At 35.2% G+C, this 26538-nt stretch overlaps 1 protein-coding gene across 1 annotated transcript in view; it reads left to right on the forward strand.

Moving 5' to 3' along the window:
- Mob3 (MOB kinase activator 3) overlaps window positions 1–26072 on the forward strand; it is a 150422-nt gene extending 124350 nt beyond the window's left edge. The window contains exon 7 of the mRNA XM_090413795.1: window positions 25281–26072. Coding sequence (XP_090269921.1) covers window positions 25281–25331 — 51 coding nt within the window. The 3' untranslated portion in view covers window positions 25332–26072. The remainder of the gene's footprint in view (window positions 1–25280) is intronic.
- The last annotated feature ends 466 nt before the right edge of the window (window positions 26073–26538 follow it).

Here is a 26538-nt window from a genome sequence, read left to right on the forward strand (position 1 = left end):
ATTGCAAGTTAAAACCCTTATTTGTGCATCGATCAGAAAATCCAAGAATCTTAAAAGAAATTAATGAAGATACTCTCCCAGTAATATGGAGGACAAATAAGAAGGCTTGGCTCACAGGTTCCCAATTCGAAGATTGGCTTATACATCACTTTTTTCCTGAAGTGAAACTTTATTGTGAGAAAAAAACATATTCCATTTAAAGTGCTTCTGATAATTGGCTGACCTGGCCATTCCTCATCAGTAGCTTACATTTGTCCTAATGTAAAAATAGTCTTTTTTACCTCCAAATTATCTCAAAGAGACTTTTGAAATGTTAATAAAGCAACAACTGATAAAGATGGAAACTTTTTTGGAAGAGATTCAACATTTTGGTAACGCAGACCTCCTAGCATAAAGTTTCCAAAAAAACGATGAAAGGAGTAAGGCATAAACTTTGTCCTTAATTGAATGATAATTTCGAATGCTTTAAAGACCCAACAAAGATTGTGAATTCTGAAACTCGAGATCTTAGGTATGCTAACCAGTTGCAAATGGAAATTTGGAAGGTGATGTTAATGAGCTGCTTCATCTCACACTATGGAACTGTCACCCAGTGATCTCCTTGAATTAGAGGAACAAGAAAGAAACAAAGAAGATAACGAATATGAAGCTGCAACTCGGTTTTTCACTTAAAATGGCCTAGAAGAAGCATTTAATCTTCTCAAAAAAGCTCAAGCAATCTTTGAATTGCAGGATTCAGACTTTGAATGATTTAGTAAATTTTCCAGCGAAATAAATAATGCTTCTGCTTGCTATCAAGCTATTTTAAATGAAAACAAGTGATAGTCAATGAAGCAGATGATACTCCGAGCCTTCTTTGAAAAAAAAAAAAAAAAAATGCAGCGAAGCTTCCTGCTTCCTAATATATCTCCTACCTCAACTGCTGCCGATTCACCTGGCATTATAGAAATGAGCTCTTTTTTTTTTTTAAACCAAGAAATAATTTTTTGGAGTAATTTATTTTTTACATAGTCTGGGCACGCTGCTCCAGAGACCAAGCATGGAACTTTCTCAAGACACTTTTAGCCCTCCACTAAGCAGGGAGCTGGTTTCACACCAGGCAATGAAATTCATCATCTTCCACCTAAAGACAGTCATAAACATCCATATCCATGGATGGAATTCAGACCTGCAGCCTGTTGTTTGGAAAATGGTTACACCTAACCAGTCGGCTGATCAGGCTTACATAAATGGCAATGCTTTTGGGTTCTTTTCTAAAAATTTTTAATGTCATTCTGCCATTGAAGCAATCTGTTCACAACCTTAATTTTTCTCAGAACTCTCATGTTGACAGTTTTTAGTCTTTGATCAAATATAATGTCCCATATAATTGTAGTGTTTGGAACACTTTTGGCACCTTATCCTATATCGACCATCAGTATAGAATACAGATGTTCTACAGTATTATTATTTAATTAAATAAATGTAAACTAAAATATTCTGTTTTAAATTAGCATATTCTGTTATTAGTGCATTTATATTGTGCAAAAAGCACAATGGATTGTTTACATATAAATGATTTTAATTATAATGATTTTAATTTATAATTTAATTTAATGTTTATAATTTCATCCTTTATGATTAAAATATGCATGAGATTTTATTGCTTTCAAGCAAAGTACTGTGAGGATAACATGTAATGGTGGTGGCTTGTCTCACTTTGTGACTGAAGTGGAACTGGAAATGTTACGAGCACTGGAACATGTGCAAGTAGAAAGAATATGGTAACTAGTAAATAGCTGAAGACAGTGCTGTGTGTGAGAGAGATACAAATATGTAGAAATATAGAATGATTTTTGGAACCATTTAGAAAAAGTTCCGTTAATACTAGTCTTTCATGAAGAGAAATGTTTTAAAAGTTATTTAGCAGCTACGTTATAAAGGTCACTCTTTATGCATTGGTCACCTTCCACTGGAGGAGCCAGAAAGAAGAAGAATGTTGCAAAGTTAACTGGAATAACAGTTGAAGAAAATTTTTTGGAACTTGATAAATGAAGTTTCTAATATAGAAGAGGAAATATTTACTGCATATTTTATTTTATTTATTTATGCTTATGGCTACATGAAACTGGTAAGTGAAAAGTACAATCACAGTTTCCAGAAACAAATGATGAAAATCTTAACATATAAAAGTTCATTACATAAAAGGCACAACCTGCTTTCTAAGTCTTTCCTCTTTTTTTTAAAGAAAAATAAAGCAAAAGTAACTTGTCATAATCAAGCCAAGGACAATTATCATCCTGCTGCAACAAGTATGACAAGGCTGCATCTTCTCACAACACTTAACAACATGAATGTAGCTGTATCCGAGGTTTAAGTAGAGAGCATTTGTGCCTTGTGTGAGAAAACTTGATCCATTAGAGGAGGCCCATTTCATGTTATATCATCTTCTAACATGAGGAGGAGTTCTGCTGATACTATGAGAGTGACTACGAGATGTCTTCGTGGTGAGACGAGACCGTTATCTTCTGTTTCCTCCATAACCACCGCCATCATCATACCAACTACAGGCCAAGGTCCAGGCTGGAAAGCCAATTCAAGGCCTTATCCGTCACCTTGTGGATGTCCTGTAGGCCATCACCGTGAAATTGGCGCATTGGGCAGTGTACACAATATGAGTAATCGTCTGAGCCACGGGAGAACAATCACAATAAGGGTGATCTGACAGCCCCCATTTATGTAGAAGGTAGCCACATCTGCCCTGATTAGTTCTGATCCTGTTTATTGATGACCAAATCTTCCTAGGAAGATCAAAACCAGGCTGCAGAACACAGGGATCTTCTACCATGAAGCCGTTTGTTGGGGGATTGTTGCACCAGTATTCTCTCCATATGTCAGATAGTGATGGCAGCATAGCTGAAGAGATTTCGTCCATGAACCAGATAGGCTTTCTAGATTTGAGGCAAAGACTAGGTGGGTTTATGAGAGTCTGGTGTAGGGGGCAGAAGTGGGTTGTTCATTGCTTTATTAAATTCCTTAATCGAGGATTGTCTTCTCCGTATGTGTGGTGGAGCAATGTTAGATAGAACAGGCAGCCAGGAGAGAGAGGTGCTTCTCCCTGTCCCACTAATTGTACGCATGGTAGAGTTTAGCTGGGTGTCTATAATGTTGGTGTGTGTGTACTTCTTCCCAGACAGGGGCACAATATTCTGCTGCAGAGAATGCGAGGGCTAGTGCAGATGACCTTAGGACTTCTGCACCACAACCCCAGGTTGTTCCAGCAAGCCTTGAAATGATGTTGTTTCTGGTTTTAATTTTATTGGAGAGGTTGATGATGTGCCTTTTATAGGTTAGGCTTCTGTCCAGGCTCACTCCAAGGCATTTCGGGTGAGGCTCATGTTCTACCATTTTTCCACAGAAAGAAATGTCGATTCGCCTCTGCATTGTACAGGTGAAATACTGAGGACACTGTTTTTGTTGGATTTGGCTTCAAGTACCACTGCTTGAAGTACTCTTCCAGGGTGTTCAGGTCTGTATTCAAGGTTGATTCTAGGTTGGTAAAGGAGGTGGATTGATGTAAGATCGCTAAGTCATCGGCATACATATACTTGCTTGATCTGATATGAAGTAGATCATACGTGTAGATGTTAAAAAGTATAGGGGATAACACAGAGCCTTGAGGAAGACCGTTGTAAAGTAATTTGGGCCTGCTCTTTTTTCCACCAATATGGACCCGGATCTTTCTGTTGGAGAGAATAGATTCAAAAAGTTGTAAAGTTTTTTTACACTTTATAATATTTCCTAGTTTTAGGAGGAGGGTCCCTGATCCAGAGTGTCATAAGCAGATGTTAGGTCAATGAAAGTGGCTCAAGATTTAAGTTTCTCCTGGAAGCCTGCTTCAATTTGAATTGTCAGGGCTAGGACCTGGTCACAGCAACTTCTTCCTGGCCTGAAGCCAGCTTGTTTAGTCGGGAGTGCTCTTTCGATGAGTGGTGAAATTCTTTTAAGGAGAATTCTTTCAAAGAGCTTAAAGGTGGTGCAAAGCAAGGAGATAGGTCATAGGTTTTTCACATCATTTGGATCTTTCCCTGGTTTTGGCATGGCAGTTAGTTTGGCTTCCCGCCACAACTTTGGTAATTTACCAGTCATGATGATTTCTGAGAAAAGGGCAGCCAGCCATGTTTGGCCACGTTGACCAAGATGTTTTAGAAACTTGGGGAGTATACCATCCACTCCTGCAGCTTTGCCATTCTTGGTAAGTTTAAGGCTATTTGTACCTCTTCCCAAGATAGTGAGTGTACGAGTTCAGGAAGCTCGGGTTCCGTCTTTAGGATTTGTCTGATGGAAGCTGGATGTTAAAAGTTCGATTAGAACAGTAATGATTTAATAGATGTTTTGGAGAATAGATATAGCAAGTTGATTTTTAAGTGTTTGGCCATTTTTCCTTGAAAATCCTTTGTATGTTCAGGGAGAGGAGAAAGTTTGTGAATCTTGAGGATGAAAGTAGAAACATTTTTGTGTGATTTTTCTAGAAGCCATTAAAGGAGGAATGTTACACAATGTTTGAAATCGAGGATTTTATGATTCAAGTGTGAACTTTCATATCTCTTACTAAGAATTGCAAATCTATAGTTATTTTAAAATAAAGTGGTTTCCAGGAAAGGAACTGTTTCTGCTGAAAAAATAAACTGTCAATCAAGAGAAATCTAGTTGTAATTAAGAAACAGTGTTCTTTTTAGCTGGCATATTTTGGCCCAGATAAGATGCAATTTGGATAATTGTTTCTTTAAATTCTAAGATGAGATACTGTGATTAAAGTCCCAGAATATTGTATGTTACATTAATGTATTTTAGTATTATTGAGCCTGTTTTGTATATAGAAGTGTGTAGACTCAATTTACTTGATTTGAGGAAGTTAAGTTTAATTTTTAAGAATAGAAAAGAATTATCAAAGCAATATACAAATATCTAGGATCTTACTTGTGTACTTAGATTTCAGTGTAAAAACCTGATACCTCTGCAGCCTAGTTTTATATTGGGCAAAAGCAATGATAAGGATTTGCCAGAGTATAAGACGCACTTTTTTTCTTTGCAAATAGGTCTGAAAAACAGGGTGCGTCTTATATTCAGTTTTTTATTACTTTCATTACATTAATGTATTTTAGTATTGTTGAACCTGTTTTGTGTATAGAAGTGTGTAGACTCAATTTACTTGATTTTGAGGAAGTTAAGTTTAATTTTTAAGAATAGAAAAGAATTATCAAAGCAATATACAAATATCTAGGATCTTACTTGTGTACTTAGATTTCAGTGTAGAAACCTGATACCTCTGCAGCCTAGTTTTATATTGGGCAAAAACAATGATAAGGTTTTGCCAGCATATAAGATGCACTTTTTTTCTTTACTATACATAATAAAAGCAAAATGTATAATTAGAATTGAAACACTTCAATGCAGCTTGTGAAAATTATAGAAGAATTTCTTTACTACACATCTTAATCATCCAGGTGTCTACCAAATTCCGTGTTCTTGTGGATTATGTTATTTCGGACAAACGGGAAGATCTGCCTCCATTCGGCTAGAAGAACACCAATCTTACATTGAATACTTTAAACCTGAAAAGTCTGGACTTGCAGAACATGCCATCTTCACTAGACACAGAGTTCATTGGAGAAAGACAAAAGTTCTTCACAAAAGTCAGTTTCTCATGGAACGCCTTTATAAAGAAGCATGTGAAACTCTACTTCATTCTCCTAACTTAAACAGATCCGACGGCTTACATCTATCCCATTTATGGGAGATAGTACTTTACAAATCAGCTAATCTTTCCTAACTTTTTATTGTATTAAATTTTTTTTTTTTTTTTTTTTTTTTTTTTTTTTTTTTTTTTTTCAGGAAAGTTATTGACCTTTTTAGTTATCTTACACCAGCTACTTAGGTGGCGCTTTTTGGAATTGTCAGTTAGTGTTTAATTTTTGTGCCTAATTGTACTGAAGATGCCTGTGACACACAGGCGAAAATTATACTATTAAATAATATTTCTACGTGAGTTTTTCCGTTATTTATTATGTATAGTTATGTCTACTCACGGTTTACCTCTTTTAAAACTTACTTTTTTTCTTTGCAAATAGGTCTGAAAAACAGGGTGCATCTTATATGCCAATACTCAGTTTTTTATTACTTTCATTTCTGGAAATTTTCTCTTTTCCGAATTGCGCGATTTCTTTCTTACTTTCTTGCAGTATGTGAGAGCATTCCAATTACGTAAAGTTCAGTGGATGCACATGCACTGTCATCAACGATCACAGCTGTGTTCCTGTTCGTTTAAACTTTCCAATTGTTGTCGTGGTTGTTTTGAATGGCGATAAATTTCTGCCGTTAAATTTTCTCTAAATTTCTTGGCAAATTATGGCTGAAAAACATAAGCATTGCTACAATATTGCATACAAGCTACGTGTGATTGCGTATTAGGTATTTGTTAAAAGTAGACCTACTTATTACTTCATATTTCAAATACTGTGAATTCATTATAATATTCAGTGATAAAGTTTTTTTCCTAAAAAATGTGTACAAAAAAAGGGGGTGCGTTTTATACGCCAGCAAATACAGTAATCAATAATGAACTAAACTTTCTACAAACATGCAGATTTTCTTATATGTCCATATAGTATGGATTTGTCTTGAGATAAAAATTTGATCTCGACAACCCCTTATGGCCTAAATCGAGCTTTTTCCTTTCTTTTTTTATCTTCTACAGTTTCTCATTGTTTCTGAAGTACACTTTCATATATCTTACTTGGAAGACTTAGTAGGAAAATTCTTCTATAATTTTCACAAGCTGCATTGAAGTGTTTCAATTCTAATTATACATTTTGCTTATAGATGGCACCCTAGGACTATTGGTTACTGTTGTATAATCTGTTTGTGTGTTGTATTAGACATCCAATGTATAGTTTTGATCAGAACAGACACTCTTCATGGAATTGGGTATGCTGGAGTCCCACAAGGTTCTGTCTTAATCCAAACTCCTATTTCTCATCTATATGAACAATATCCATCCTCACATAACAAATGACACAAAAATAACATGCTATGCAGATGATATAGCAATCTGGTACACAAGCAGTAGTCCTTAACAATCTGAAAAAGTCTTAAATAGTTCAATAAAAGGCTTAGAAAGATGGGCAAAGGAACTTAAATTACACATAAACCCAGAAAAAACAAAACTGAGCATCTTCTCTACCGATAGGAAAAAAATTGACACAATTTCAGCCCCAAAATCAAAATATATAATACCAAAATAGAAAAAACAGTCTCCAAAATACTTAAGCCTAAGCCTAGATACTAAACGGAGATTTACAACTCATATTACAAATATATCTAATAAAGCTCTTAAAAAGCTTAATGTCATCAAAAGGCTTTGTTGAACAAAGTGGGGTGCAAAACCAAAGACACTCAAAACTACGAGGGTGTTCAATAAGTAATAAGATTAATTTTACTGTCACGAAACCATTCATCACAATATTAATTTTTTGTGGAATAAAGAAATTTTGCTGTCTGTATTAACAAAAGAGGTTGATAGATGGTGTATACGGGCTGATGTGCCAGAGTGTCACGTGACTAAACGCAAGCTTGTTTCGGCGTGCCTACGAGCCACGACCAGTCGTCGAAATGGAAGCATCCTTGGAACAGCATTATGCGAATTAAATTTTGTGTGCATTTGCAAAAATCAGCATCGGACACTTTTAACACGATACGCGAAGCTTTCCACGATGAAGCAATGTCGAGGGCAGGTGTTTTTCGCTGGCATAAAACTTTTAAGGAAGGAAGGCAAAATGTGGAAGATCTTGAACGTGAGGGAAGACCTTCAACGTCCATCACAGAGACAATGATCAACACAGCAGCGATTATCATCAAGGAGGATTGCAGAATTACAGTATGCCAGCTGCATGTTGTCCTGAATATTTCTGTGGGAAGTGTTCACTCAATCATGGCTGAACATTTGGGACTGAAACGTGTTTGTGCCCGATGGATTCCCAAACTCTTGACACAGGAGCAAATGCAGCATCGAGTGGATGTGTGCACAGAATGGAAAGAAAGAGTGGAACAAGAAGGCAACAACTTCTTAAAACGCATCATTACAGCAGATGAAGCTTGGTTGTATCACTATGACCCTACACTGAAACAACAAAGCAGTGAATGGAAGCATCCATCTTTGCCTATCCCCAAGAAAACAAAAACTGTAAAATCGGCTGGTAAAGTTATGACCATAATGTTTTTTGACTACGAAAGCATTGTTTACCAACATGCTGTAGAACCTGGGAATACTGTAAACGGATCATACTATGTGCATGTTTTACAGCGATAATGCAAGGCCACATATTGCTGGTGGTGTAGTGGATGTTTTGCAGAAGAACAACATAGATATCCTACCACACCCTCCATACAGTCCTGATCTCACACTGTGCGATTTCTGACTGTTTCCTCAGCTCAAGAAACCACTAAGAGGCTGCCATTTCGAAAGCAACAAAGCATGTGTAAAAGCTGCAGAGGTGGTTTTGAAAGAACTCTCAAAAAATGGGCTTTCACATATGTTTAAGATGTGGACACAATGTTGGGACAAATGCATCGCGTCTCATGGTAGTTACTTCAAAAAAACCATGTAAATGACGACAATTAAAGGTAATCTGTTTTCTGTATAAATATAGTCTTATAACTTATTGAACAGCCTCCGTACATATACTGCACTCATACGACCCACTGTGGAATATGCCTCATCAATCTGGGTTCCATCTTCTACTAGCTCATAAGTAAACTTGACAGAGTACAATCAAGAGCAGCAAACATTATTATAGGTACAGTCTCTTCCACAAATAATTTAAAAGCTCAACAAGAGTGTGGACTTCACATATTAGAAGACAGAAGAAAACTGTCCACAGTTGAATTCACTAACAGAATCAGGAGCTAACAATAGGATCACATCTCACTCAGGACTTTCGATGCATGGACAAGAAAATCTAGACTAAAGAGATCATCCACTCTACAATACGATCATGAAATTAGAAAACAGATCAACTTAGAACACCTGTCCATTGAAATAAGCAAAGAGCCATTCCTTTCTACTATTCTACCAAAAAACACAATGATAAACTTAAATCTCCTAGAACTCTATTCAAAAAAGGATTCACAGGAAGAAAAGAAAAGGACTTGACACTATACTCGTACATCACTTAAATAATCTAAACCATGTCATTGCTTACACTGGTGGAGTATCTGATGAAGCACTCAACCATGGAGATTCGGGGGTTTTTCTAACTACCTGGAGGTGAGGAAATGCAAATCAAAACCACAGCTGGCAAAATAGCTTCAAACTTCACTTGTGAATTAACAGCCATACAAGCAGCTCTCAAGTTCTGTCTCTCTAAACTAATAAACATTACAGAAGGAATAACTATCTACAGTGACTCTAAATCTCTCTTGAAACATTAAAAAATGGAAAAACAAAACACACAGGAAATTCATGAACAACTAACAATGTTAAATTTGAAAAATAAGAACTGTATAATGCAATGGATACCAGCCCATGCAATATTGAAGGCAATGAAAGAGCAGACAGTCTAGCCAAAGAAGCAAGACATTTACCTCAAAAATTATACCCACTATCACTAACTGATGCTAACTCTGTCGCCAAAATAAGATTGGTAAAACAAACACTCAAGAAGAAGAATGCAATCAGTGAAATTAATGTAAATAGAGAAATAACCACAATCATCATCAGACTAAGGATGGAATGTTTTAAAGGCATGAAAATTGAGCCATATGGTAGTAGGAGCTATGAAGCATGCAAGAACTGTCCAGGAGTTGAACTTACACCTGCATATCTATTCTTGTCCAGCAATTGCTGCTGCTCTACAGAAAATTGACAATAACCCTAGAGAAAAGCTCTACTCCAAAGTTCAACAGATTGCCAAAGCAGTTTTACAGATCCACAGTCATATCTAGAAGCTCTTCAATGGACTGGACGACAACAACATGTATAGTTTTGTTTATGAAGAAAGCAAAATGGTACTTTCCTAGGACCAATGAACCATTATTTTTGCCTGTTGTTGTTACACAAATCTTGTGAAGGAGTTTTGTCAGAAGTATCCTAACTCTATTGTTCCTCAAAATTTGACAATTAGGAGATTAATCAAACACTTTCGGGAAAACTGGATGAGTTGCAGACAAACAGCAGCATTGAAGACCTTCCATTTTGGCTGAGGCTAAAATGACTGCAGTACACAGTGTGTTGCAACATTCACCTTCAAATGGTCTTAGAAAGTTCTCTCCACAGACAGGTATGTCACATCACATACGAGTAGTAGTGGTGGTGGATGGTAGATGGTGTAGTTCGTTGATGGATTGAGTGGTTGAGACAGAGTTGTAGACTAGGTGCCCTCCCTTGATGAGTCCTTGGACTCCCTGGAGGTGTCAAATAATAATAATATCACCAAACAATTAAAGCTTTGTCCATACCATGTTCACTAAGTTCAGGAATTCAAGCCACTGGATATGGTGTGTTGTGTGCTGTATGTGCTTTGATCATTTGTTGAAGAAAATGGAGTTCATGAGCTGAACAATATTTTCTTCAGCAATGAAACATTGTTTCACCTAGGTGGATATGTCAATGGCCAAAATAACAGAATTTGGTCATTGGAAAATCCTCATGTTTTTCCATGAAATGCCCTTGCATTATCTGAAAATTGGCATGTGGTGTGCAATATCACACCATTGCATTGTTGAACCCATTTTCTTTGAGACAACATTGAACACTGCACTGTACCAAGACATCATCACCTAGTTCGTGGCTCTCCTTGAGATTGAAGAACTTGATTGCTGTTTTTAGCAGGATGGTGCCACTTGCCCTATATCAAATGAAACATTGCAATTGCAAGTTTTTTTTGATGACATATTTCTAAAGGATTTTGGTCTCCAAGGTCGCCAGATTTGTCACTTCTGATGTCTTCTTATGGGTTACCTGAAAGGTAAGGGGGGTATAAAAATAATCCTCACATAATTGATGAACTGAAGATGAACATTACTGAAGCAATCAGAGCAGTCAGTAACTCCATGCTTCAAAGTGTTGCCTCCAGTTTGGTAAAAGTTCATCTCCCTGCATTCAAGAACAAGCAGCCATTTTGAACTGATTTGCTTTAGTAATGTTATTTATTTTTGCATTGTAAAAATACAAAACATTCTAAATGCATTCTTAATACTATACTTAATTCTTTGCATTCTGAATAGTGTAGCCACTGTCAAATATTGATACCTCCATATTTTAAGCATTTCTGGTCAGATATCTATTCCATTTGCCTTTCTACATTCTGCCTTCCAGTGGATTGTTTTTAACTTCTATACTGAAACGTTTTCAAAACTGCATTAAGCATGAATAATTTTTACTACCATTCCAGTGCAACTTCTCATTCAATAATTTTTCAGAGTAATTACTCTAAACCAGTGTTTGCCAAAGTATGTTCCCTAAAGGGTACGTGAAAAGTCTTTAGTGAGTATGGAGGCACTTTAAAAAAATTTTGATTTTTAGGTATTTGCTATGAGCGGATTTGTATGAATAATTTTGATTGTTTGCAGATAAGTTCAGATGTATTCTATAATTAATTTTTCAATAACTAAAAAATCTAAAAGTTTTAATCAAAATTTAGGGACATGTCTGGTTAACTGCATGATTTCCTTCCAACCACATGGTTTGAACCATGCAGTCAGAAATCCTCACTAAATTTTAGTCATTCATATCGGCAATTAATGGTCCTCAGCAAGTTGTGACGGATGGACAGGTTGTTCATGCATGGGTAATACTCGTACATTTTTAGCATTTGTGTTTTTGGTCATTAACAAATCTTGAAATGGAGTCTAATAATTAATATTAATATCTCTTTTGTATTTCTTAAATGTTTTAATAAGAATCAATAGTTAAAAATGAGTTGGTTGAAATGTTTTAGAAAACAATAAAGGAAATGAAAATGTTTATGGTAACTGTGAAAGAACAATTTGATGCATCAGAATCATATATTTGAAATGAAAGTAATGAGTGTGAGCCATTTATTCTAATACTAATATGAATACCAATACTAATTATTGTTTGAATAAAATATAATTTCTACCAAAATTTTCTCTACCTGAGAGAAGGGTATCCCATCATCATCAAATTCCTGACATGTACCCTCAAGCGGTGTACAGGATATGATAGTACTACATGAAAAATTTACATCATTACTAACTACCTATCTACAATTTTCCTCCAAATCAGTCTGTTACTTGTCAAGACTCCAACATTATCAGATCTTATTTTTCTATCGTCTAAGGCACTTTGTACCCTATCAATCCACCTATATCTTGGTCTTCCTTTGGGTCGTTTTCCTGCCAACCTGCAGAGAACACTTGTTTCACTAATCTTTCCTCTCCCATTTTGTTTAAGTGACTCTACCACCTGAGATTAGCTCTGCTAAAGCATTCCTGGATGCTGACAATGTCAAGTTCTTTCTTAATATCCTCATTTTTAATATGATATTACCATTGATGCCATCTGTTCACGCCTCTAATCTTTCTCAGGACTCTCATATCTGCGGTCTCTAGTCTTTGGTTAAGTGTTTTACTTCTGACCCAGCTCTCAGATCCATAAGTTAAAACTGGTTTGAACACTATCTTGTATACAGCTAATTTAGTGTTCCGACTAATTTCTCTCTTATTCCATATGAATTTATTCAATTGACTTCCTACCATACCAGCTTTGTTGATTCTGTTGTCTATTTCCATATTTAATTTATCATCTTCACTAAAAATCATGCCTAAGTAGCTGAAATGTTTTTCCCCATTCAAAACACAGTTGACATTTTCAACGATTCTACCTATTTTTATTGTCTTTGTCTTTTTATTGCTGACCTTCATTCCATATCTATTACAACAGTTATTCAGTTTAGTCGGGAAATCTTGCAAATTTGTAGCGGATTTATTTAGAAGTATAACATCGTCCACATAAAGCAAAGAGTTCACATTAACATCTCCAATTTTGATATCATGTTTAATACCACTTTAATTCATAATGTGATCCTTATAGATAATGAATAACAGAGGGGATAATGTACATCCTTGTCTCACACCAGATTTAACATTAAACCATCTTCCTGTACTTCCTTCAATTCTAACTGCTGACTTGCAACTCAAATAAAGACTAAGTATTGCTTGATATAATGCACCATTTACAGTAGTGTATCGAGACACTACATTAACTGTAGTGTATTGAATAGCTTCTCTCTTCGCACCTTTTTCTATGCCGTTTTCAGTCGAGAAATACCTCTGAAATTCTCACATTCAGTTTTGTTTCCCTTTTTATATATATGAGTACTATTAGAGCTCCACTCTAATCATCAGGAATTTGTCCCTCTGTCCAGGCCTTCTGAACTATGCAGTGCAGCCACTGTAAGACTTTTATACCACCATATTTCAGCATTTCTGGTCGAATATCATCTAGTCCTGCTGCCTTTCCACATCTCAAGCCTTTGGCTTTTTTTACTTCAAGTATGGGTGATTACCACTGTGCTATCATTGCTTGTTTCATTTAGCAATTTTTCGAAGTAATTACTCCATACTTCAAGAATATCTTTTTCTCCCATTTTCATGTCACTTTTATCATCTCTAACTCCTTTTACAGTACTCTTTCCTCCATTCTTAAGTTTCTTCAACAACCTCCAGAATATTTTGCCAAAGTCCTCCCATGACTTTTGTTTAGCTAGTTTTACACAGTGTTTACCTTTCTTACATTTGTCTCTGTATTCTCTAAGAGCAAAAGCTGACTTATTTGGCAGGAACTTTTGATATGCTTTCTTCTTTTCCTTCACTGCCTCTTTAACTTCTTGTGTCCACCATGGAGTTCTGATTTTTCTATCCTTGCATACAACCACACCACATGCCTCTCTGGTTGAATCAATCAAGGTTTTCTTCAAGGTTTGGTTCTTGTTCTCAAACTCTTTCATTTTTTCTTCAATAATCTTTGTGTATTTTAGTCTTCACATCTGAGAGCTGCTCAAGTTTTATTCGCTTTGAAACTTTCTTACATGTCATTCTTTTCAATATGAAATTCAATTTTATCCTGTTCAAGAGTAAATAGTGATCACTTCCAATTTCAAATCCTCTGTACACTCTGGTGTCCTGCACCAGGGAGAAAACATCACTATCAACAATAACATAGTCAATGAGACTTTTCTTATTCCTTGCCTCTTCTCTCCATGTGAATTTGTGCACATTTTTATGTTGGAACATGGTGTTAGTAATAACCAGTCCATGTCCTGAGCAGAAATCCAACAGATATTTGCCATTATTGTTAGCTTTGCTCTTTTCTCCAAATTTTCCCAAAACATTTTTGTATGTCTGACAATCATTCCCTACTCTGCTATTTAGATCCCCAGCAAGGACCAATTTTACCTTTTTCATTGTGTCAGTTGCTTTTTTTAACGCATCAAAAAATTCCTCCACTTCTACCTTAGTAGAACCTTCTGTGGGACCATAAGCACAAATAAGTCTCATTGTCCAATACCACATCACTCAACTTGAGACTGCCTGCCGTTCAAGAAGATTAGCCTCGTATTTTGTGTTTAATACTATGGCTATTCCTCCTTTTCCTTGATTGTCATTGCCTGAATATATCATTTTGTATTTATTGCTCAGAAAGATCTCACCAGTTTTTGTCTTTTTTGTTTCAGTCACCCCTATTATGTCGATCTGGTACTTATCTAATTCCTCAGCTAGCTCCATTTCTTTGCCATTCAGGCTTCTTATGTTGATAGTACCGATCTTTAACTCTGGTGATGTTGAGTTGGGGTGTGCTTTCAGATTTGATCCAGTAGCCGACTTTTCGCTGGTTCTTGCGAAAGCAACGGGTGCCTTGTTTAACTGGGCGACACCCCAGCCGGCATGAAATTTTTGTCATGTTGTACCATCATTTTGTATATTGGTTTAAGCCAATAAGAATACAATTTGGTTGGCTAAATCCCAAATTGCCAGCCCATCTTCGTTCGTTCAGTATCCAAGTAGATACCCAACAGGGTGCACCATGAGAAGGTGAGGATTGGACATTAGGTCAGAAGCCCTGGTCGGTTCTCTGCATTCCTTTAAAGGCTATGTGGAGGTCTCCTCTCAGTTATACAGCTTTAACCTTTAAGCACCCCTCCAGCCTTACTAAAATATTAATAAGGTTACCAATATTACTAAATTTGTAAAAGGGGTTTGTAGGTACTGAAAGTTTGGGAAACACTTCCATAATGGTATTATCTTTGGTTTTTGTCATCTTTTCTAATCCTCAATTCTTTTTCAACGGCTAAAGTTTTTCAGTAGCATCCACAACATCTTGTGCTACCTTCCTGACATTTATCTTCTATATTCTTACCAGACTTCTCTTGTAGCTATGCTTAAACACAATCCATTTATTTTTCTCTGTATTTTCTAAAGGCATTAACTTTCCACTAACTTCTGATATATATATATATATGTGTGTGTGTGTGTGTGTTATTTTTTTAGTATGTCCTCATCTTCTTGAGTGCTGTGATATTCTGATTTTCTTATCCTCACTTCTTGCTTTTCTGACTGAATCAGTCAGTGTTTCCTTCAGTTTTTACTACTGGATCTGAAAGGTTTGGTTCTTGTTTTCTAACCTTTCACTCATGTCCATTAACATTTGAACATTTGATTATTTTTAAAACTTGACACTTTGCACAGTTGTGCACATTTTTCTTTTCAATCTGATATTTATTTTTATTCTGCTCACAACTTAAACTGTGATCACTTTTTCCTATCTCAATTTCTTGTATACTCATATTTCCTGAACCCGTCTGAAGATATTACTGATAGCAGTAGCATAATCATTAGACCTTTTCTTATTTATTTTATTTTCTCGCCTCATGAATTTATGTACTTATGTTGGAATATGTACATACCGTGCTTCAAAATTGCCCGAAATTCCAATTATAACAAAAAGGAACTGATATCCTTACAGAGTGCAGTTGTGCATTAACATTTAAACATAGTTTTTTTTTTCTTTATAGCAGTGTTCAGCTTTACGTTTAATGTGGCAAAGTGTAAGGTTATGCATTTTGGGGTGAAAAAATTACTGGACATGCCATACATAGAAGACAACTTCAGCGCCCAAAACATCAGATGCTACAGTGGTAATCCACTCACAAGGCACTCTCATCAGAAACCATGGGATGATTTTGTGTGACATTTGGAAGTCGTTATTAGATCTTTAAACACATCAGACTTTAATTTTTTTGCAAATTAGTGTAAGGTTTTTAAATTTGGTAAACAAAGATGGGATGCAAAGTATAGGATTGGTGGAGATATTTTGGAGGGTGTAGGAGATGAAAGATTTGGGGATTGTGAGGATTGTGAGACCCTAACAGAGTCTCTTAACTAAATTGAATAACAGCTGTAACAAATTTGGCATGAAAATCAACAATAAAAAGACCAAAACTATGAAAATAGGTAGGATCATAGAAAACTTTGGCTGCATTCTGAATTTAGGGCACAGTTTTTAGTGATTATGGTAGGTTAAATCTGGAAATAAAAAACAGAACAAGCAAAGCAGGGATAGTGGGGAGACAGTTGAATAAATTTATATGACTTAAGAAAGAAATTAGCCAAAACACTAAGCATAGAGCATATAAGACAGTGTTCAAACCAGTTTTAAGTTATGGATATGATGGCTGGATTAGAAATAGAGCACTCATTCAAAGATTAGAAACCACATATATGAGAGTTCTTAGAAAAATTAGAGGCCTGAACAAGTGATTTCAATGCAGAATCATATTAAAAAATGGAGACTTTAAGAAGAAACATGACATTGCATTCGAGAATGTGTGAGCAGTGATAAACTAAAGTGGTGTGATCACTTAAATAGAATGGAAGTAGAAGAGTTAGCAAAACAGTTGTTTGATGGCAGGAGAAAGAACTAGAGGCAGACCAAGGTCTAGATTGAGTGATTCAGTCAGAAGCGCCTTAGAAGAATGAAATGCTAAATAGAACAATATTGGAGTGCTGACAGGTAATAGACTAATTTGTAGGAAAATTGTAAACTTAATCATGTAGTGCATGTCATAGTAAGCTGAAACACTCCTAGAGGATACTTATCAGGAGGTTGATGATTTTGAAATTTGGTATGATCCCAGTTTATAATCAGATATGTGGAAGAGGACTCTGCTACATTGAAGTCACTATAAGTCTGAGGGACTATTTTTAGAATCAGCATCACCTATGAAGCACTCCCTTAATCTCAACAAGTGTGGCTGCATTAATTTGCTAAAGATCTGGGCGAGACTGTCATTCTGAGAGCAAATATGGTCTTACTTTTCCAGATTAACTTTATGGTTATCTGGACACTTGATATCATGTTAATACATTAGTTCTTTTCAGTTTTCGGTTTGAATTGTTGCTCTGACATCTGACAATGCTGGTTAGAAAACCAGCATCAGTAAATTGATTTTTTTTTCCCCCTCTTAGTAGTGTTTATACCATGAAGCACTATTATGAATAACCACCAGACCTGTTTCGACCTTTATTGGAGTCTTATCAGTTGGGGCCAGATCCTTCCCATAATGCTATGCATTATGGGAAGAACCAGAGGTGAGATACCAAGTTAGCTCTGTTCTGCTGAGAGCAGGATTGCCTTGGGTCTTTTATGTTTGTAATAGTCATGTTCACTATAACTGGAAGCTTGTCTGATTAGTGGGTTAGGAGGAGAATGTGCCTTGCTGAAGAACTTTTCCACATAGTCATGAAGGAGAAAATGGATGTCTGGGAATCTGGTTTCTCTGTGGATCAGCGGGTTTCTGACTTACCATGGGGCATCTAGTATCATCCTCAGGCAGTGAGATACCAAGGTTGAAGTAATGCAGAAGTCATATTTTCCTATATGAGTTGCCAAAAGGTGTCACATCTTATTATTAAAATACTCTGGATTAGAGATAGAAAGTTGTTGAAAGTTTCTCACTTGGTTATATTATAAATTGAAGATACCAAGAAATTATATACAGGTAACCCTCGTATAACACAGTCTACAAATTGTAATATCCCTTGTTGAACGCACTACTTATACAACGCGGTTTCGTTATAAGATGGTCTACAAACTGTAGTAACCCTTTATCTTTTCATATATTTTTCAACATGTGACTTAAAAATCAAATTTTATCTTCGTTAACTTTGGGTCAGCCCGTATCGCACATGTAGTTATAAGTAGCGAATTTATATTAGGGGAAATACCTTTTAGCACACACACATACATCAATTGTTTACCATATAAAGTGCTTATTGTTGAACATTGTCTTCGTTTTAACCAGGAAAGCGCATTAAAAATAAGTGTGTTAATCTCAAGCTGAGCACGTTATTTTTGGTGAGTTACATACAATATATAATGCTTTTTATGTAAAAAAATGTATTAGTAATGGCCACTTAGAGCACTTTTGCGATATGTTTGAAAACGAAATTAGTGAATTAATTGATGGGGAAATAGATTTAAATGAGGAGGAACTGGTACAACTAATAGATAACGTCGAACCAAAGGCGGGAAAGATCTGACAAAGAACTTCGTGAGAAAGTTATTTTATGGATAATGATCTCTTAATGGAGTACTCCGGAAAATTCACGAGACAATTGGATATTTGTTTAGCTCCGTATTATGAACTTAATAAAAAAATTGCAGCATAATGGTAAGCAAGGTCGTATTACAGACTTCTTGATAACTAAATCAGTTTAAGTATGCAATGAGAATTATACAAATGATGTCCGGCCACTCATAATAAAGAACATCTACGAAATGTTAGTTTTGAAGAGAGTGATGACGATTAAAATATACACATTTGTGCATTATGTGCAATGTAGTTTATGGACAATTTATAATTTTTTATAATTTTATACTATGTATTTGTTTCATAGTTTATATGTTTTCTTAACTTACAGGAATTACCTGAATTAAATGAAATATTTTTGTTGGATATGTCATTGTTTATATAATCTTTAAAAAAAATACGATTTCGGAACTTAACCCTACTTTTTCTATGTGATCTGAGTCTCGCATAACGTGATTTATGTAACGCGGCATTTCTATGGAACCTAACATCCGCGTTATACGAGTATTACCTCGTAAAATGTTTAATCCATTTTCCATGTGTAAGCAAACAAAGTCTGCACCTGAAGTATCTTTCAGGATAGGGGAAACTCGTGGCAAAGATGATATGACTTCACATCACTTTCCTTAGTATCCCATAATGTAAAGCACATCTCCTTGCAGACATGTATAATCATCATCAAATTCCTGACATGTACCCTCAAGGGGTGTACAGGATATGATAGTACTACATGAAAAATTTACATCATTACTAACTTCCTATCTACAATTTTCCTCCAAATCAGTCTTTTACTTGTCAAGACTCCAACATTATCAGATCTTATATTTCTATCATCTAAGGCACTTTGTACCGTATCAATCCACCTATATCTTGGTCTTCCTCTGGATCATTTTCCTGCCAACCTGGCATAAAACACTTGATTTGCTATCTTTCCTCACCCATTCTGTTTAAGTGACCATACCACCTGAGATTAGCTCTGCTAACGCATTCCTGGATGCTGACAATCAAGTTCTTTCCTAATATCCTTGTTTTTAATATGATATTGCCACTGATGCCATCTTTTCACACCTCTAATCTTTCTCAGGACTCTCATATCTGCGGTCTCTAGTCTTTGGTCAAGTGTTTTACTTCTGACCCAGCTCTCAGATCCATAGGTTAAAACTGGTTTGAACACTGTCTTGTATACAGCTAATTTAGTGTTCCGACTAATTTCTTTCTTATTCCATATGAATTTATTCAATTGACTTCCCACTATACCAGCTTTGCTGATTCTGTTGTCTATTTCTATATTTAATTTACCATCTTCAGTAAAAATCGTGCCTAAGTAGCTGAAATGTTTTACTTGTTCCACAGGTTCTCCATTCACAATACAGTTGACATTTTCAATGATTCTGCCTATTTTCATTGTCTTTTTAATGCTGACCTTCATACCATATCTATTACATCAGTTATTCAATTTAGTCGGGGAATCTTGCAAACTTGTAGTGGATTTGTTTAGAAGTATAACATCGTCCGCATAAAGCAAAGAGCTGACATTAGCATCTCCAATTCTGATATAATATTTAATACCACTTTCCTTCATAATGTGATCTACATAAATAATGAATAACAGAGGGGATAATGTACATTCTTGTCTCACACCAGATTTAACATTAAACCATCTTCCTGTACTTCAATTCTAACTGCTGACTTTCAACTTAAATAAAGACTAAGTATTGCTTGATATAATGCTCCATTGACACCATATAACTGTAGCATACTGAATAGCTTCTCTCTTGGCACCTTGTCATATGCCTTTTCCAGATCGACAAAACTTAAATACAGATCTCTGTTATATTTCCATGCTTTCTTGACTATTTGCCGTAAAGTGAAGATATGATCCTGACAGCCTCTATTTGGCCTGAATCCAGCTTGTTCTTCACCAAGCTTTTCTTCCACAATTCTTCTCAACCGTTTATCAAGTATGCTTGCATAGATCTTGCCAGGAACACGCAGTAGAGAAATACCTCTGTAATTCTCACATTCGGTTTTATTTCATTTTTATATATGGGTACTATTAGAACTCTACTCCAATCATCGGGAATTCATCCCTCTGTTCAGGCTCTCTGAACTATGCAGTGCAGCCACTGTAAGACTTATACCACCGTACTTCAACATTTCTGGTTGAATATCATCTAGTCCTGCTGCCTTTCCACATTTCAAGCCTTTGATGACCTTTTCTACTTCAAGTATATGGATATGTATTCCTGACTGTATGCCTGTCGAGTGTTTTTTACCACTGTGCTATCACTGCTTGTTTCATTTAGCAATTTTTCAAAGTAAAAACTCCACACTTCAAAGATATCTTTTTCTCCTGTTTTAATGCCACCTTTATCATCTCTAACTCCTTTTACTTTGCTCCATTTCTAAGCTTCTTCAACAACTTCCAGTATATCTTACCACCTTCTTGATATTTATTTTCTAAGTTCTTGCCAAAGTCCTCCACTCATGACTTTTGTTTAGCTAGTTTTACACTGTGTTTTGTTTTCTTACATTTGTCTCTGTATTCTTTAAGAGCAAAAGCTGACTTATTTGCCAGGAACTTTTGATATGCTTTCTTCTTTTCCTTCACTACCTCTTTAACTTCTTGTGTCCACCATGGAGTTCTGATTTTTCTATCCTTGCAGACAACCTCACCACATGCCTCTCTAGCTGAATCAATTAATGTTTTCTTTGGGATTTGCCACTGAATCTCCAAAGTACCTGTTCTCAAACTTTCATTTTTCTTGAATAATATTTGTGTATTTTAGTCTATAGTTTACACTTGAGAGCTTCTCAACTTTTATTCGCTTTAAAACTTTCTTACATGTTTTTCTTTTCAATATGAAATTCAATTTTATCATGCTCAAGACTAAATAGTGATTGCTTCCAATTTCAAATCCTCTGTATACTCTGGTGTCCTGCACCAGGGAGAAAAAATCACTATCAACAATAACATAGTCAATGAGACTTTTCTTATTCCTTGCCTCTTCTCTCCATGTGAATTTGTGCACATTTTTATGTTGGAACATGGTTGTTAGTAATAACCAGTCCATGTCCTGAGCAGAAATCCAACAGGTATTTGCCATTATTATTAGCTTTGCTCTTTTCTCCAAATTTTCCGAAAATATTTTTTGTATATCTGACAATCATTTCCTACTCTGCTATTTAGATCCCCAAAGGACCAACTTTTCCTTTTTCATTGTGTCAGTTGCCTTTTCTAAAGCCTCAAAAAATTCCTCCACTTCTACCTGAGTAGAACCTTCTGTGGGACCATAGGCACAAATAAGTCTCATTGTCCAGTTACCCATTTTCATATTTTCCCACATCACTACTTGAGACTGCCCGCCATTCAAGAATATTAGACTTGTATTTTGTGTTGAATACTATGGCTACTACTTCTTTTCCTTGATTGTCATTTCGTACTGATGAGACCTCAATAAAGGTCGAAAATCAGTCTGGGTATTGACCCTTCCCATAATGCATAGCTTATACATGTCTGCAAGGAGATTGCTTTGCATTATGGATACTAAAGCAAGTGAGAAGTCATACCACCTTTGCCATGAGTTGCCTTCCTGAAAGATACTTCAGATGCAGACTTTGTTTGCTTACACTTGGATAATGGATTAAACCAAGTATATAATTTCTTTGTATCTTTAGTTTATAATATAACCAAGTGAAAAACTTTCAACAAAAAGTTTCTATTTACATAGTTCAGAGTTCAAATATTTTCACTAGAGATGTTAACTGTTTTTTTTACTTGCTTTCTAGTTTTTTAGTTTATTCACGTTATCTCCTGATGAAATGAAACAAATGATTTCATGAAACCAGTCAAAATAATAAAGAAATAGTTTCTATGTAGTATCTTTGTTTGTGGTTAAATACCGGCCACAATATTTCTAGCATATGCAGCATGCAATTTTCTATTTACACAGTAGATTGATTTCAGAAAAAATTGTGTAAATGAAAACAGTGTTAAAAAGAATACCATGCATATGAAAAAATAGAAGAATGGTTCCAGATGTGAAAATCTGATACGAACAATAAGTTATTTTCAAACAAAACATATATGCATCTCTTAAAGAAAATAGTGTTCCACTAATAAAACAAATTCGAAAAGGTCCAGATACCTGGGCATATGGTTATTAGTTAAATTTTATTCGATGTCACTCTCTGACCGTAGCCGCATTCTTTTGTGTGAGACTGGTATTATATCACATCACTTGAAACACTTTGCCCATCCTGTTCATACTGCAATAGCAAAATGTTTTCCTCAATAAAAGGAACTAAATTATCACTAATTTCCAATAATTCTGAAGATTGTTTTTTTTTTTAAATCACAAACGCTGTAATTAATCATTGAAATTCTGTTTTGACTAGATCTTTGTTTAATTCTTCGTATCGCACCATATTTAACTTCAGTTCACATTTAAACTGTTCCGTTCGTTCAGTATTTGGATCATGCTTGCAATTTTACTAGCCATTTGAAGCCCTTCTTTAATTAATCCTGCAGTGAGTACAATCGCTTCATTATCACATCAAGACAGCTTTATTATTTTGTCATCACTAACAGCCTTGTCAGCCATCAATTCTTCAATATCTGCAGACGAAAAATCATAAAGTCCTCCACCAACTGCATGCGCTAATCTGATGATATCGAGTTGTATGCAAAGGTGCAGGGTTTTTCTTTTTCACACATTCTGGCCAAGTAGTTTTCCAGCATGCATTTAAAGTTGATGGTTTCAATTCTGATAACACCAACTTAGCAAGTTTGATGCAATTCAAAATAGAAAATTTCTTACATCAATAACTGTCAGTAAATTATCCTTATCTAGTTTATCTAAAATGCATTGGAATGTTCTTCTTATGTAATAAGTTTTGAAGGTAGCAATCACACCCTGGTCTAGTGGTTGTATTAGGTGGCAGAAAAGAAAATTCTACATTTGGGTGTTCTAAAACAGGATGTAGAATTTTCTTTTTTTCCAGATTTTTTTCCACCAAATTGCATTTAACTTATGGAACAAAACATTGATGGAACCTTTTATTAAAAATTTCTTTTGTAACCCAACCTTTTTTTTATTTGCCTTCCAGTGCACTGGTAACGTGTTAAAATCCACACTTTTCATTGCCCGTGGTCTTAGGGGTCGATTAATGATAATGGTTTTAATATACGATCTCCTGAAGCATTGCTGCAAAATAATAGTCACGCAATCCTTGGCTGCTTTAAAGCCACCAACAACACTTTTTTTGTGATTTCACTATATAAGTTCTACTTGGCATTTGTCTACATTCTGTAGCATAGAGTAATTCCTGATATTTAAAACATTGAGCGGGGGTTCCCCAAAATTCAAGTACCTATGTACCGTACTAGGAAATGGTAATTATAATGGAACACCCTTTTTTAAGATAACTGAATTCAAACAGAAATTTTAAAAATAAGCGGCATTTGAACCATGAAAATGAAATGAAAATATACTGTGTAAAAATATACCATATTTGCCGGCATATAAGATGCGCTTTATTTCTCTGAAAATAGGTCTGAAAAACAGGGTGCTTCTTATACGCCGATACTCAGTTTTTTTATTACTTTCATTTCTGGACATTTTCTCTGTTCCGAGTCACTCAATTGCTTCCTTGCGGTGTGTGAGAGCATTCCGGTTACGTAGAGTTCAGTGGATCAAAAGAATGGATGGAGGAGGAATGAAGTTATGGATATTTTATATTGGCCTAGGGGCCCTGGCGGACTGCTAAAGAAACCTGTCCTGCTAGTATGGGATCAGTTTTGTTCTTGCAGAACAGAAGATGTTAAAAATAAACTCAAGGAATTGAAAACTCAGTTGGCTGTAATTCCAGAAGGTCTAACTAGTCAGCTTCAACCTTTACATGTCTGTATTAATAAACCATTTAACGGATTTATGAAGGAAAAGTGGAACAGCTGGATGCAGTCTTCAGATTTTGAGGTTATGCCATCAGGAAGAAGAAAGAGGCCTAGCATTTCGTAAGTTTCTGAGTGGGTCAAAGTGTCACGGGATGCTGTGAAAACTGAAACTGTGGTTAAATCATTTAAGTGTGGCATTAGTAATGCACTGGATGGTACAGAGAACAATTTGTTTGCAGGAGAATTCAGATTCTGATTTAGAAGAGGTTTCGAGTGTCTCTTCATTTAGCTCTGGAGATGAATTTCTGGGTTTTGACAAAGAAGATTAAAAGGTGGATACTCTTTCTTGTTAGATTAGGTATTTGTTGAAAGGAGACCTACTTATTACTTTATATTTGAAATACTGTAAATTCATTATAATATTCAGTGATAAAGTTTTCTTCCTTAAAAAATGGGTACAAAAAAAGGGGCGTGTTGTAGAGGCTGGTGTGTCTTATACGCCGGCAAATACTGTAATTGCTTTTGTTTTCTAAACTGTTATTTCAAAAGTATGTAAAAAAAAAAAAAAAGCCATGTAAAAAGAGAATTAGCTGTGTATGTGTGTGTGTAGAGAGAGAGAATATTTATAGAAGAATCTTTTATGCAGTATTGTTAATAGAATCTGATATAGATGTGCTACCTGTACAAAAGAGGTGTGAAATTTTAGAAATCGTTTAATGTTGCATTACATTTTGCAGGTTGAAATGACTACCAAAATATGTAAAGATCCTCCTCATGCTTACAGATGAAGTTGTTACTGGGTCAAAAGTATAGAGATTAGAGGCTTGTGTACTTCTCAGGACTTTGCTTACATCTATCATCTGAACACTCATCTTTTGGGCACTGTGATTTTTTTTTTTTTTTTTTTTTTTTCCCCCCTCCTCCAACGATGCTGTCAGGCAAAATAGTGCATACAGCAAACTTCATACCATTAAGTTTAGTCATGTGCAAAATGTACATTCACAATTCTAGTCTTTGTCTGCAATTCCAGATTAATGCCTTAGATTTTTATATTTGTTGTGCTATTATTTATTGCTGTTGCCTATTTGCAATTTTGTTATCAAAGGACTTGGAATAGCTTGAAGTTAAATGAAAAGCAACAATAAAAAAAAAAAACATCAGTGATAGGCTATACCATTCCTAAGATATTAAATGTAAAAAAACAATCAAGTTGTTTTAAGGAAAGAATTGTTATTCTTTAGGATCAGTCGAAATTTTAAGTTGATTTTTCTTTGCACATACTGTAAAGAATTTTGTAATTCTTTAATGGCTGTGTTTACTGTACATATAAAACCATGAATGTTTGTATCTAGACAACAGCAAGTTATTTTTTTCCCTAATAAACTTGTAAATACAAAGTAGGTTAAGAGTGATGAAGCTTGATTAACACATATTTCATTAATAATTTTTTCAATATTTAATTTCAATCTGATGGAGCAAAATTGCTTTGTTTCATCAGCTAGATTACTTATATTTAAATGCCTCATAGATTGAGAATCCAACTATAAATAAATGTTTTTAAAATGATAACGTCTGTTGAAGCTAACGATAATGTTTAAAGCTTTCTAACCTGAAATATAGGTGAAGGGTATTCTTTCCTGTTAGAACTCATAGAAGGAAATGTCAGGATATGCACTGGTTCATTAACACAGAGAAATATATAAGAGGAAGTGCCTGTCTTTTTTCTTTTTTTTTTTAAGCAGTGGTTAACTTTATATAAAACCTGAAAATTAAATTGATAGACAAAACGTTTTCTAACTTTTATTGTGTTTAATAGCCATATGTGCAACAATTTGAGATATTTCATGTATATTTGACTATATAATATATAAATTGGATGGCATTTTCAGCATGAAGAAAAGCGTGCATGCCTATTATGATATACATTTACTAAGGACAAATAAGTAATGGTATAGTGGTTGATTTTTATATATAAACTTTGATTTTATATCTTAC

Source organism: Typopeltis vanoorti, chromosome 24, assembly GCF_054136105.1.
Source record: "Typopeltis vanoorti isolate ZY-2024b chromosome 24, IOZ_Tvanoo_1.0, whole genome shotgun sequence".
In the NCBI taxonomy this organism is placed as follows: Eukaryota; Metazoa; Arthropoda; class Arachnida; order Uropygi; family Thelyphonidae; genus Typopeltis; species Typopeltis vanoorti.